The 15,462-nt window shown below is 40.1% G+C and overlaps 1 protein-coding gene across 1 annotated transcript in view; it reads right to left on the reverse strand.

Annotated features, from left to right (window-relative positions):
• Window positions 1-2,089: 2,089 nt before the first annotated feature.
• Stam2 (signal transducing adaptor molecule 2) overlaps window positions 2,090-15,462 on the reverse strand; it is a 46,816-nt gene continuing 33,443 nt past the window's right edge. Inside the window, exons 9-14 of the mRNA XM_028876949.2 lie at window positions 14,168-14,250; window positions 13,944-14,031; window positions 12,390-12,444; window positions 7,880-8,030; window positions 4,257-4,426; window positions 2,090-3,633 (exon numbers count right to left, since the gene is read on the reverse strand). Of these exons, the coding sequence (XP_028732782.1) occupies window positions 3,405-3,633; window positions 4,257-4,426; window positions 7,880-8,030; window positions 12,390-12,444; window positions 13,944-14,031; window positions 14,168-14,250 (776 nt within the window). The 3' untranslated portion in view covers window positions 2,090-3,404. The remainder of the gene's footprint in view (window positions 3,634-4,256; window positions 4,427-7,879; window positions 8,031-12,389; window positions 12,445-13,943; window positions 14,032-14,167; window positions 14,251-15,462) is intronic.

The following is a 15,462-nucleotide window of genomic DNA, read 5'->3' on the forward strand; positions in this document are numbered from 1 at the left end:
GGGGTGGGGAGATGAGGGCAGAAACTTTATTTAAAAAATGAAGTCAAACAACAAAAATCAAACTGAGTTCTCCCCTTTTATCTATGAGCTAAAATTGAAGTAAATAAAGGAGAAAACTACCTTTTGATAGAATCATTAAGTCAGTGATATGTTATTTATAACTTATTAATATTAAAAACATTGGTAGCCAGGTGTTGGTAGTACACACCTTTAATCCCAGCACTTGGGAGGCAGAGGAAGGTGGATCTCTGTGAGTTCAAGGGCAGGCTGATCTACGTACATAGTGAGTTCCAGGACAACCAGGAGTACACAGAGAAACCTTGTCTCAAAAACACAAAACAATATAAAAAACAAAAACCCAGAAAACATTGGTGTCACACTATGACAATTCAACAATCCCAGTCCTAGAACTCAGGGCCCTGCACTTTGTTTTTTCACTAAGAAAAACTTTAAAAGAGATTCCAGGTGTGGAGAGATGGCTCAGCTCTCGAGGACCAGGTTCAATTACATGGGCTCACAACCTTCACTAACTCTAGTCCCAGGGGATTTGATGCCCTCTTCTGGCCTCTGAGGGAACCAGGCATGCATGTGGCACACAGACGATCATTTTTAAAAGAGAGAAGGATCCCCAAGGCCATCTTTGCCCATTTTGCAACGTTGGGGGTAAAACTTAAGGCCTTCCACATGTGAAAAACAAACTCTACCAATGAGTTACATCCCTAGACCAGATTATTTTTCAAAATGTGGATGAAACTTTATTATCATCTTCAGTGTACAGTACAATCATTAGTCAGATATCAAGTACTTGAAACAGCATGATGGAAAAACATCTTTAAATGTTAAGTAAAAAGGTAATGTGTAGGTAATTTTGTAAACAAATTACCAAATAAAAAGAGCGTTGGCTGACTGTTCATTTTTCAAATATATCCCACTTTAACACTCAGGGGATGTCTTATATCATAAATTCTATTTTTAAGGATCTTTCTAATATATCAAGATTTATATGAAAAATGAAATGTAAATTTTTGTTAGAAAACATTAAATATGAACCCAATGTAGAAATGTGAAGATAGATTATTCCTTTGGCAGAAAATAAATAACTACAAACATCTTAAAATAAGTACAGTTCATAGGATCATGGGAAGAAAAAAATATATCTTTACATTTCGTATTAACACTGAAACCAGATCAATACAGATTTAATTTCATTTTATGCTATCAATAACTCTGCTACACAAATTTATGAATGGAAAAAAATAAAATTATTTTGAGGAAGAAGAAACTTATGCATATATTAAACTTCACAGACACCAATATATACCATTTATATACAGATCATGTTGCATGTCTTATTATTCCAAAACACCTGGGCTCTACTGGCTGGTCCCCATTCAGTGAGTACCCAGTATTTACACTGATTGAAAAGCTTCCACTGAATGAAGCTTTTAAGATTTAGACAAGAACTAAACATGAAATGCACAAATATTAAGATGAGCTTATTACACAGTTCAGAAGAGAAAGGTAAGATGTGTCCACGTGTGCAAACGCTTTCAAGAGCAGCTCTGGAGTCTTTTACATTTATTTCCTTAATTTTTAAAGAACAGAAGATTTTTTCCAGAAAAGTCAGGTGCTGTGTTGCAGTACATTCTTGTACGTACATAAGTAAATTCACCTGAAAGGAAATGCTACAGAGAAAGGCTGAAACTCTTTCCAGTTTCTTGTACTGAACCAGACCCTCACAGAACACAGGCTTGCAGGGACAGACTGTTCTCTTCAGTGTTGGCCATTTTATGCAGTAGCATGTTCTTTTTTTTTTTTTTTTAAGATTTATTTATTATGTATACATTGTTCTGTCTGTATGTATCCCCACAGGCCAGAAGAGGGCACCAGATCTCATTACAGATGGTTGTGAGCCACCATGTGGTTGCTGGGAATTGAACTCAGGACCTTTGGAAGAGCAATCAGTGCTCTTAACCTCTGAGCCATCTCTCCAGCCCCGCAGTAGCATGTTCTAGAATAAAGTTTCTTTGAAAAAAGAACATACTTGTTATCAAATATTTATAAATAGATAAATGACAAAATTTCCAAATTGTCTTCCAATGGAGTTTTAATAGAAAGATTAAGTGCTTAAAAATATATAGAAGTTCATTCATGCAAGATTTAACTTTTAAAAAAGATTAAGCTTGGAACATTTTCGAAGTCTAAATATCACGTATCTGAAGCATGTGCATCTATGTTTTCTAGTTTGTTGTTATGTAAAAAGTTGGTACAATAGGTAGTTTGCAAAGTTTTATCAGGTTGTCACCAGCTCCCACAGTATGTGGGATCTTGCACTACTAACCAATTTCAAACTGGACTTCAGAAAGACAGTCTGGAGCTCTCCTGTCCCTTTCTACCAAACCACTGCCTGCCGTTCCTGCAAAGGCTCACAGTTACTGCTGAGGTAATGCACATTTCTTTCAAGAGCTTGGCATGATGACAGCTTACCATGGAATGTCAATCACTTCTGTAAGAAGGTAACACGCCCACCTCACACTTCACAGCCATGATGCTTTCTATCCCATCAGATTATGAAGAAAGTCTCCTGGCTCAAGTTCACTGATAATCCCTAAGGAGGAAGTGCAGGACTTGGCAGGAAGGAATGCCAAAGGACAGCACCTTCAGGAGACATCCAAGTCACTTGAAAAGGTCAGCAGTGGCAATGCTAAACACCAGGGACAGAATGCCTTCCTCAGGGAAGGCTACCATTGTGTGGGGGCACTCCTGGGCCCACCGCCGCCGCCGCCACAGGACACATGGCTTTCACTGTTACTAACAGAAAACACTGTGCTCCTCCCACATGCTCTTGCCTCTGTGGACAATCCTATGCTAATTACTCACCATAGACAGCACTGTGAGCAAACTGTCGACAGGACTGCACACAGAGCTGTGCTCAAGGAGCCCAAAGGAAATGCATGGCCAGCTAAAGGCCTACACTAGAAGACGTTCGTCTTTTAAAATCAGAGGGTGGGGGAAAGTCGTGGGAGGGGGATATGCAGACAAAAATGTTTAAAGGTCCTTAGTGCTCCTCAAATCACGGCTTGGAGGAAACTGGTTTCCTTAAAGAAAATGTCTCACACTCCTATCTTATACATTGTAGTGTCATAAGGCTACTCACTGAGAGCCCAGAAAGTTCAACAAAACTAACCCGAAACATCTTCAAGCTGCCTCTGATCAAAAGATGAGCTTCGAGCGAAGTGGACTGAAAAAAAACCCTTTTATGGCCTTCAGGGTAAGGTAGGGGTTTGTGCTTTATTATTCATGGTTCTTTTTGACTGAGAGGGGAAAGTGAGCATTTCAGATCAGGATCCCCTGGGTCGAGTGACACACCTAGAAGACTTCCAACAGCCCTGGTGTGTCTGTCTCTAAAGGAGGGGCTGCTGGTGGTAACTTGTTGGCGGCAGTGCGGCTGGAGGTGCAGGAACTGCCCCTGGAAAGCCAGGCAGCTGTGGCAAACCGGAGGCTGTGCTCTGGTAAGAGGACACATCTGCGGACATCCCCACAGGCTGTGTGTAAGCAGCTGGACCAGCAGCTGCCGGAAGCTGAGAGCTCTGGTTCATGTAAGAAGGGTTGGAAACAGTGTCCTGTCCAGTGCTGCAAAAGACAGTTTACAAAGAAAATCACAGTTATGTTAAGTTATGGCAACATATCATAACAAACATGCTTTTCCCATCTTCTTTTCAAGTTTATGTAGTTATCAGATACTGTTAACGTAATTTTGTTTGGTCCAGGACAGCCAAGGCTACATGGAGAAACCTATCTTGAAAAATCAAAGACAAACAAACAAACAAACAAAAACAGAGAGAGTGTGTGAGAGGTTTTTGTCTAGGGTCTTAAAGAGTAGGTTTAAATCTTAGCAACTATCAAGGTATTAGCTGAAGTAAAGGCAGCGTCATTCAACTTAGTGAGAGTAGAAAGGGCCACTTCAGTAATTCCACCTTAAGAGTAAATATTGAGAGATGTGTGTGGTAGCACACACCTTGATTTCTATACCCAGGAGGCAGATAGATGGATCTCTAAAAGTTCAAGGCCAGTTTGGTATACACAGTGAATGAATTCCAGGACAGAAGGGCTACATAGAGAAACCGTGTCTCAAAAACACAAACAAACAAACAATAATAACAAAAGTAAAATTCAGGAATATTACTGTAAGTAGAAGAGTCTGTAGGTTCTCATTCTAAAACTAAGACAAATTAACACAGCTCTCCAAAACTTACCTTAAATACGGAGTTTGGACAGTGTGTGTTGTTACTGAGGAGTTCATATTTGGAGGCAGAGATCTCAGCGAGCCCATAGGATCGGGTCCTAAGCCATAGTTCTGGGCAACAGGTACTTGGTGAATGCTATGACCCAGGTAGTTTCCACCATGTGACTGAACTGGATATGTCTATTAATCAAACAGAAAAAATGATACTTTGCTTTCTCAATCATTTACTAAACATATCTAAAACTTTAAGACTTAAAGGAAATAAAGTTTTTAATTATCTGTGGAACAATCTGATTCTACCAACCTTTCCATACTGGAAAAAAAAGTGGAGAGCTTCCACTCATGATGTCTAATCAATGAACATTTACAATGTGTTTAATTGTTCTTTGATTCTGTAGGAGTTTTGAAGAAAAAAGTGGGGACTATTTTAAAGTAGAAAGTTGGAATCTATCAAGAGTGCCTAAGGCTGGGGGTAAGGGGAGGGGGTGGGAGGGGGGAGAATAGGGGAACCTGTGGCTGATATGTAGAACTGAATGGTATTGTAAAATAAAATAAAATAAAATAAAAAAAGAAAGAAGGAAAAAAAAGAGTGCCTAAAACAACATACATCTTGCCACAGAACCGTCCCTTGAAGGGACACCCATGATTACTCCAGGTTACCATGAGAATGATAACTCTTCACTCTCATTCCAGGATGACTCCTCCAATTCTCCCTGATGAATCAAAGGTTGGAAGAGAAAGCCAGGGGGCCAGGTCCTCTCTGCCTTGTGTACCATATCTCCTGCTATAGTGGTTTAAATATAAATGTTCCCCATATGCTCACAGGGAGTGGCACTATTAGGAGGCATGGCCTTGCTGGAGGAATTGTGTCACTGGGGTGGGCTCTGAGGTTTTAGACGCTCAAGCCAGGCCCAGTGTCACTCTCTTCCTGCTGCCTGCCAATCTAGATGTAGAACTCTTAGCTCCTTCTCCAGCACCATGTCTGCCTATGTGCTGCCATGCTTTCTACCATGATGATAATGCACTTAACCTCTGAACCTGTAAGCCTGCCCCAATGAAATATGCTTTCCTTTATAAGAGTTGCCCTGGTCATGGTGTCTCTTCACAGCAGTAAAACCCTAAGACACGTGTCTTCAGAAGATAAAAGAGTTGTGAGGATAAAATGCATCCTCAGGAAACCAAAAAAAAAAAAATCACCAGATTCTTATGTATAGCTATGTAATTTTCATAGTAACAGCTCCGTAAGGACAGCATTCAAAACAATCCACATGTTTAATAAATACCGTACAGTAGTAATCACTGGTCCAGTTTTATTTAAAGCAAAGATCACATTACAATTTAGAATAGTAGGCATGCCAAATAAACTATATTAAGTGCAATGACATTATCTCTTTAGCACCGATGGCAACCCATTGCCAACAGGCTGAGACTAGAGCAGCAGACGTGAGCGGCTCACGGTTTCTAAGTGTCCTTTTCCGACTAACTAATGGTGCTGTAACCCCATCCACTCTTACTAGATACATCTTTCAAATAGAATGGGAATTTCTGAATATTTCAAATAAACTCACATGCTAATTAATATATTAAGAGGCTGTGTAAAAAAAGTAACCCCCTTGAAAGCCTTAAGAGGGAAAACAAAGAACAGCTGTACACACACTGCAGCACAGAAACCTGGCACAGGAACGAGAACCCCTTAGACACACAGTTTACTGCACAGGGGACACACATCTGCTTTGTTCCACTTTCACAGAAGCAACAAAGAGATTTTTGAAAACAGAAGTAATAGTGGATAAACTTTAGGAGTCTTTTTGTACCCAGAAATCCTTTCTAAGCTCATACGTAATTTTCATAAAGTTCACAGCATGGCATATTTGATAAATGCTTCTTGTCTTGTGTGACAGTTACCACAGTAACCATTTAAAAAAAAAAACTTAGCAATTATATTGTGTTACATCATCTAATTATGCACCCACATTCTACTTTTTCTCCTTGGTGTCTCCTTGACACACTGTTGAATACTGGTTTTCATAAACTAACATGAATTTTGGTCATCCATGTTCAATTTAAACTTAATTGGCTAAAATTTTAAAAATGTTTCAGAATTGGGTATACTGAAAAAATTAAGTATTCTAATATCAGGTGGCAAGCACAAAAACATGGAAGTACTAGAAAGGTGATGCTGTTAATGGGTAGCTTATGGCAATTACACCTCAAAGGGCCTGTAGCAAAGCTTCATTACACACTTTTTTTTAAAAAAACATTTTGAAGTCAGGAACCTAAGAAAATATAAAGCATGCTCTGAGACTAGAAGATCATAGACGCAGAGACCCACAACCAAACATTAGGCAGCGCACAGGGAATCCTGCAGGAAAAGAGGAGGAAGGATTATTAGGAGCCAGAAGGGTCAAGGATAGCTTAAGAAAATGGCCCATATTAACCAGGGCTCTAGGGCTCACAGAGACTGAAGCGACACTCAGGAAGCCTGCATGGGTCTGACCTAGGTCCTCTGCATGTATGTTATGGTTGTCAGCTTGGTGTTATCTCGTCCAGCCTTACTAAGGGATGTGCCTAGTCTTATTGTAACCTGATAGGCCATGTTTGGCTGACGTCCCTGGGAGGCCTGCTCTTTTCTGAAGGAAAAGAAAGAGTGGATCTGGGGGAGAGGAGAAGCTGTAAGGAGGGACGGGGACCAATGGAGGGAGAAACTGCGATTGGAGTGTGATATATGAGAGAAGACTAAATAAAAAGAAGCGCATTAACCACTCTTTAAATAATTACCTAAGACAAATCCTGAAAGAAGTTTTTAAAGAAATAGTTAGTCTCCATGTTGAGCAGTACCCAGAAGATTTACACAGCAGACCCTACATAAAAGGACCCACACTTTATAATAAAGGGCTTATATCTACAGAATAGATACATATTATTATGTATTATTAGAAAGGCATACAAAGAAGCATAACCCACCTTTAATACACTTAGTGGTCTTTTCATTGTGTTAAAAATGAGTTGAAATGTGTTTGTGGAATTACATAGCTCATCTTTACAGTGAATAGTGTCTAGACAACACTTCCTGAGACCATCAAAGTGCAGTGTCGAGTCTGAGTATGAAGACCCCCCCACCCCTGCACATCAAAGGCTGTGTGTTGGGAGGACTGGCTTTCAGCTGTTCGGATCAATCCGGTAGTGAGTCCATAGTTGATCGGGCTATAAGGTGAGCACCTGCTGGACAGAACAGCTCACTAGGCGTCTGAAGTTTTATCTCGGCCCAGATCTTCACTGCTCTGCTTCCCACCTGCCATGAGGAGAAGGTGGCTGTGCTCCACACACACTCTTTCAGGCCTGGGGAAATGGAGCCAGCTGGCCATGAACAGAGACATTTGAAATCAGGAGGCCAAATAAACCTCCCGTCCTTTGAGTTGACTTTTCTCAGGTACTTTGTCACAGTGAAGGAAGCTGACACAGTTAGTTTTATGGTTTTTTTTTTTTTTTGGTTGTGAGTCTAGCCTATAATGAATGGCTGAACCATCTCTCCAACCCTAGTTTTCTAATTTCATTCATGGGCAATAGATCTTTAATATGCTCTTAAACATTTAACTTAAAAAAGATGAATATTTTCTCAAAAGCAATGCTCACCTGCACTGGAACCCCAGAGGATGTAGATGAGTAATGTGCTGGATGAAGCTTTGCATAGACTGAATAGACAGGTACCTCATTCACCAATTTGTTATATAGGTCCAGAGCTTCCAAGACCTTTACATTCAACTCAGACAGTTCTGAATGCCGCCTGGTAGAGAAGAAAAGTATTTTCATAGAAATGTAAAGGATTGTTTAAGTTTAGTACATTTTTATTCATACCTCAAAAGGCTTCTTTCATGTGCAATAAAAGGATAGTCAGGGAAACTGAGAGAAGAAATTGTTGTTGCATTCAGTCAATAGTTAGTCTTCCTAATAATATGGGAAATTGTTGAGTTTGGGCAATAATTAGTCTTCCTAATAATATGGAAAAGTCAGATCTAAACCTCATAAATGCAAATCAATTCATAATTTGTGCTAGAATTTACTTTAGTATATTATAGATTTATGTTGAAAATTCAATTACAAAGAAAAATAGTCCCAATTTCAGTAAAAGTCTATGCCTTCATTATAAATCTCACTTACACAGTATGCAGGGTGCTACCCAGAGCTTCTGTGAAGTATATTGTGACTTAAACAAAAGCATAATGGAAAAAAAAAATCACACACACTTTAACTTGCTTAGATCCATGAGAGAATCAACTAAAAAATTATTTAACCCCTCATCTGCCATGCAGTGACATGGGTGAGAGAAAGATGCCCTCCCCCTCCACCCCTTCCTACCTGTGGCAGGAGGGAGAGCTGACCCCGGAGTCAGGAGAGTAAGAGAACTAGCCTTGCCCTACATTAGCTACAGCACACAGGAGAGCAGGCCCTGCACCCTGGGTGGGCAGTACACTAGAGCTGACCCTGCTGTCGGGTGCAGGAGAGCCAGCCCCAAGGGCATGAGAGCAGGAGAGATGACTCTGCCCCCCTCGTATGCCCCTACAGCAATCAATCAATCGGGAGAAGGGGCCCTGCACCTTGCCTGGGCAAAACAGCAGAGCTGGTCCTGGCGATATGAGTGAGGAGGACCTGCATCTGAGGGCCCGAGAGCAGAACTGGCCCTGTTCCATGCTGTAGGCTGCATTGAGTGAGCTAGCCAAGGCAGTGCTGGAGAGCTCATCCCAGTAGTGACAATGAGGAAAAGCTAGCAAGCTACCAACCCAACCACCACCCAGGTCCAGAACCAGGTCTATGAGTTGGCCACCCCAACATCCACCTCATCTATGAACTGATGGAGCATGTGAAGGGGACGAACCTACAGATCCAAAACAGCAGGATCCCCACGACACAGGACAACAGGACACTCAAGAGGGGCCCCAGGGAGAGCCTTTTATTGGTAGTGTAGCAGAAACCAGAGGCCTCAAGCCACACCAGTCACCTGTGGCAATGAACACTTCCAAGTAAAGATGAACGGACTAAAGGGTAAACTGTGTCTCAACAGGCCACATTACAGCGTCCACACGATTCTTTTTTTTTTCTTCTTCTTCTTTTTTTTTTTTTTGGTTTGGTTTTTCTTTTAAATTTAGTTTTCATTTGGGGAGGTTGCAAGCACAGAGGGCAGATTCGAGGAGACAGAGATAAGTGGGATAGGAATGCATGATGTGAAATCCACAAAGAATCCATAAAAGTAAAAAATTTTCTAAATATTACCAAGAAAACATAAGTAAAATCAATATATATACAAGCTAGTCTCCACTATTGTTTATTGTTTATTGTGGTTTTGAGGAAGTAAATAAAACCAGGCACCTTATTGTATAACAACCAAGCCAAACAAACATTTCCACATTGCCCAGGGAACATATGGCAAAAATCCTTCTGATTTGGTATAATTCTGCCTAGTCCCCTGGAAGTAATAAATGATAACTTATAATGGACAAATTTATACAAGAAATGGCTACTTTTTATCTGGCCTAAAGCACCTGCAAGTCTATATTGAACGTGGTTCAGTCTATAGAGAGGGGGAGGCAGAAGCAAGCAGACACAGCCCACCACACAAATGGCCATCTCTCCTTTAGTAAAAAGGAGCTGTTTCTTCTCTAGCAATGATTGTAAGCAGGCCACGATCTTCAGAAGTATCTGCTGCAAAGCACCCAAATCTACAGAAATGAGGTGTGTGTACTAACAAATGTGTGACTAAGAATTAACCTAAGAATCTGGTCTACATAACCCAGCACACTGATGGAACACCGGCAGAGCAGTGGAAGGCCATGATCAACATGCATGAAACTACTTCTCAAGATCCAAGATAATCCAAAGCAAAAGCAAGCTTTACTGAATTGTGCTCAAAACTATACTGCAACAAGTGAGGACAAATGAGTTCCTATTACTAGAAGACAAATTCAAAAGTACACACACACACACACACACACACACACACACACACATGCACGCACGCACGCACGCACGCCAAGTGGCGTAACATAACCAAGGACAAGCTTCTATGACATGGGGAGAGAATACAGAATTTAGAGGAGATTAATATGAGCTGGGGACTGCAGAGACAAGCCTAGGATTTAAGCTGGTCCTGAGGAAGAAGGCACAGGCAAGGCGGTGCCAGATGGTGCAAAGAAAAATAGGCAAAGAGACAAGCTGGGTACACAAAGAAAGAATGAAAAGGACAATGTGATGGTGAATAATTATTTAGGGAAGGCCATAGAAAATCAGGTCAGAACAGTCTGTAACCTAGTCAAACACAAGAGCAGCTGTAATCCCTGAGGTTGTAAATGCTATGGGATTTCACTCTTTGTGTTGACAAGACGAAACGGACAATTTAATTTTCTAACAACAGAGTTTTTATCCCCCCCCCCACACACACACACTGTAGGAATAGCAAACTACTGACGATTCATTCATGGGAAAAATGGTTTCTATCGATCTTTGAATTCTCAACTGGAGCAAACAAAGGGACTGAAAAGCACTGTCCAGCACAGTAGCTGTGTCTGGACTCACTGTTGTGAAACACAGACGCCAGCTAGTTGACTCACTGCTTAACAGCTACTCTCTTTAAAGTTAGCTGACATCAGAAACAGGGACTGTGAGTTTTAATTCCGTTAGATATTGTTCTTTAGTGATATTCTTTTTATTTAACAAAAATGTTACACTGTCATATCTTACCCTATAGATATGGCATCATTCCATATCAATGAATATTTATCAATGGCAATAATTTCTACTATGAAATATAGAATTTTAATTTTGAGATCCAATCTCACACTGAAAGGCATTTTAGCTAGCTAAAATTTTTAGCTGCATTTTTACGGTCATAAATAACACTGTGCTGAATACCACAACATCTGATCATTGTGTATCTCCCCAGGTTTAGTGTGGACTTCAAATGGCTTGGTTAATTTTTCGGCCAAGGAAATGTGCCCTATACTCCTAGCCACACCTATGGTAAACTGGTCATTTTCTTTCAACTTTTCCAGTCTGATTATTCACTAATCACCAGTAGCAGATGTATAAGTAGGCGTGTGATGCGTTCTCTAAAAATATGATCAATCTACCATTGATTATTTCATTTATGTAAAAAAAAAAAACACAAGGATTTGTAAAATTACATTATGGAGGAGCTGGAGAGATGGCTCAATGTTTAAGTGCACTGCCTGCTCTTCCAAAGGGCCCAGGTTCGATTCTCAGCTCATACTCATCTGTAACTCCAGTTCTAGAGGATCTGATGCCCTCTTGAGGCCTCTGCAGGCACCAGGCACAGACATGGTGCACAGACATACATGAAGGTAAAACACACACATAAAAAATACTCTATGGAACAAAATATTTTTTCCTTGAACAAATCAACACGTTTGCTATTCCTACTTTTAAAAAAAATCTATTAGAAAAGTAAACACCCTAATCCTTTCTTTCTGTATTATTTATAGAGCAGTTCAATGACTAGGGGCTGGAAAGGGAGAAGAATGGAGAGCAACTCCTTCCCTGGACTTCATTCCTCAAGTTTCTCCTTCAGTGCAGAGCGAGCTGGTAAAGGACGGAATGGCGAGGAACCCATCGGAAGCTGACACTGAGAGCCGACCCAGCACCACTGCTGCCCTTCTTAAGAGCAGCAAAACCAGGGAGAAAAGGAACCGAAAGGGCGACAGGAACACAGAGACACGAGGAAAACAGGACTAGTTGCTGCATTGCATTCAGCTCCTCAAATAGAGAAATTTCACTTCTGGTGGACACAGATGTCACTCTTGGGCCTGTAACAGGTCAATGCTTGCCTAAAACTGCCATTTTCATTTTGTCCTAAATTCACTTTATTCTTTATTACTCAATTCCAGCCCCAAAGTGACTGATGGGATCAAATGCAAGAGTTCATGATTCTATGCATATCACATCACTACCACTGATGATAAAGAATGTTCCCAAAATAAACAGCACTATGAGCAACCAGCTTTAAGAGTCTGGCAAGTAAACAGTAATCGCAATAGATGACACAGTTCCAGAAGCACTTTCACCAGCTGAAAGCTCGCTCAAAACAAGTAAACACGTGAAAATGATACTCTTTTTACTGCATGGAAAACCTCACCTATCAATCTCTTCAAGCTTTTCATCTATCATGGGACCCATCTGTTGGCAAATATCTGTAAATACAGAAATAATTACAAATATAGAAACTTAATACAGCGTAAGTCAGTTTCAACAATCTTTAAACAAGAGAATATGCATCATCATACAAATTATAGAGAAATAAGTTTACGCCAGAGAACAGATGATAAAAGATCTATTTTAACAACATTTATAGCACCTTTGCTACTATATACTACTATCATGGACCAAGGGCAAAGTCAAAATTAGAATAAAAATCTCATCATGTTCCTGGAGCCATTAGTCAAGTTTACAGGGGGATAACTGTGACAGTTATCCCAAAGTCTGAAGAGCATCCACAGAGCTACTCCTAAGTAAAGCAAACCTGGCCCATACTGTATAAATTATGTACACATGTGCCCGCACATTAAATAGGGACGTTTTCATCTATTTAAGACGTTTTAAAATGCAAGGCTGATAAGAGATAACAGAGCTTGCTACACAGCCTGGTGACCTGAGTTTGATCCTCAGGACCCTCATGTGGAACAGAGAGGCAACTCTGTAAAGACATCCTCTGGATTCCACAAGTGCACATGGCATGTTCACCCACACCATACACCATGCACATGTATAAAAATATAAACACTAATAACATATAAATACTTCATAGATTTCCAATTGTAAAAACACAAATATAATAGGGAAAAACTACATATTCATAACCAAGCTTTCTTCTATAAAAAAAATTAAGATTTATATATTTGCTGTATTTTTTTCCAAAGGAAATTGCTTGGTTTTGGTTTTGTTGTTTTTGACAGGGTCTCACTCCATAGTTCAGACTGGCCTTGAACTCATGATAACCCTCCTGACTTACCCTTTTTCATGCAAGAATTATATGTACAATCCCCCTATGCACAGATCCCCAAAGTACTGTGGATTTTTGTTTGTTTTTTTGGTTGATTGGCTTTGGTGTAGAAACCCAAGAAGGATTCTTTTTTTTTTTTTTTTTTTTTTTTGGTTTTAAGAGACAGGGTTTCTCTGTGTAGCTTTGCGCCTTTTTCCTGGAGCTCACTTGGTAGCCCAGGCTGGCCTCGAACTCACAGAGATCCGCCTGCCTCTGCCTCCCGAGTGCTGGGATTAAAGGCGTGCGCCACCACCGCCCGGCTCCAAGAAGGATTCTTAAAACACAAAAGATTATCTGCTTTTGCTTTAATCTCTTAGCAACTAAAGGATACACAGTAAGGAGACAGTTAAAACAAAAACAAGCAATTTTACATGTTGATTTGATTGATTAATGTGCTGTTATTTCTAATTCTGCCCTTCCTTTGGCCGATCTCACCAGTAAGCTTACAGAAATACAAGGACTCCCTTCATGAAAAGGCTGTGACAAACTTCTAAAGTGACATTTCCACTACTTTATTATACAGGTCTGTTTTTCACCAGAATTTCAAAACTCAAAAAGCAAACAGGAGGCAGGAAAAAAACTTCAAGACACTATAAACAGGTAATATATATGTTAAGCAACATTAAAGTGAACTCAATATTAACTAAATACCTTCTAGGTCCAAGAGATCTTGGGAGTCGGGTTTTGAATCCTTCGGATCTATGCTCTGAAGAACCTGCAGGGCTCTATCCATTTTATCCTAAAAAAGCAACGGGTGACACTAAGAAGTCCAGACAGTTACCTTTGCTGGATAGAAAAGCACTGTTCCCAGGCATTCTCAAAGATAACACATTTTTAAAGTCTTGGTGTTTATTAAACAAAAGGACGATAGATACCTCATCTATATAAACAGGCTCAGGCTCTGATTTCTTAATTTCCTCCACATCATCATCAATTACATTCAACTTGTCCACCGTTGCTACGGAAACAAAGTAAGTTATAAGTTCTTCAACATTTACTTTGGCAATTCAGTCATTTATTTCTAAGTGGTCTATTATTATCCATGGGTGGGGAGAGCTCTTTAGTCATCACACTTCATAATCAATATATTATATACAGTCATTCATTCACACCACAATATTTATTCAGCACTGACAGTGTGCCAAACCTCCTTCCTAGCACTTATACACACACCAGTGACTAAACACAAGAACCTCGTGCTCCTGGAACTTACCTTCCAGTGGGAAGTGAGCCGCATTTGGCAGACACTGTCACTGCAGCCACTTTCCTGAGAACTGAATGTTACCACTAGATCGAGTAAATACACAAGCTGATAGATTTTATCACTAAGCCAGGTTCACTTAGAACTGCTAAGTTCCATCTATACACTGACCTTCTATATTTATAAATAAAAATTCCAACCTGCATTTTCTATTTGAACAAAATATAGACCTGATTCAACCTAACTCTGATAGTTAAAGTAGTACAAAGTTACAAAAACAGCAAAAAGTATTTCATAAAGAGGATGTTGAAAAATAATTTATAAATATACATATCCTGGAAACTAATACAAGTTCCCTGGAGCGTGCTAGAATGTACTCAATTTTAGTTAAATTTTGATTGAAACCAAGATACTATAAAAACCAATGTAACCAAAGGATGAAGTCCTGAAGACAGTCACCCGAAGGAAGAAGTATTTGGCTAACTTTGAATTATACGGAAAGAAAGTTCAACAAAACCCAGGGGTACAGTAGGATCAAGACTACCCTTTACTGTTTAAAAATAACGTTACTGAAGGGAGACCAGGATCACACCTAGGACTTTGCACATGCTAGGAATCATTTTACTGAAATACACTCCCAGCTGAATTCTCACTGTTAAAACAGTCAGTTGGTCTCTTCAAACTAAGCCATAGCAGGGAGATCACTGTATAGGATGTCTTTTATGGTTTATAAAGTGGTCTGAAAGGTTCCCAGGGCTCCTACGCCCTGAGAAAGCAATGCACTCTGCAAATACATGAGTAAGTCTCCCATCCGCCAACCACAGTTCTCTGAACACTTCTCTCTACACATTCTAACACGAACAAGATGCACGAAGTTTGTACATGTTCTTTCTGCAGCTGTGCCTCAGCAACAGTCCCAAGGCACACGGGGGAGGCCTTTCAATTCTGGCTCCTTACTAGACACACTTC

This window comes from Peromyscus leucopus, chromosome 4 (genome assembly GCF_004664715.2).
Source record: "Peromyscus leucopus breed LL Stock chromosome 4, UCI_PerLeu_2.1, whole genome shotgun sequence".
NCBI classification, from domain to species: Eukaryota; Metazoa; Chordata; class Mammalia; order Rodentia; family Cricetidae; genus Peromyscus; species Peromyscus leucopus.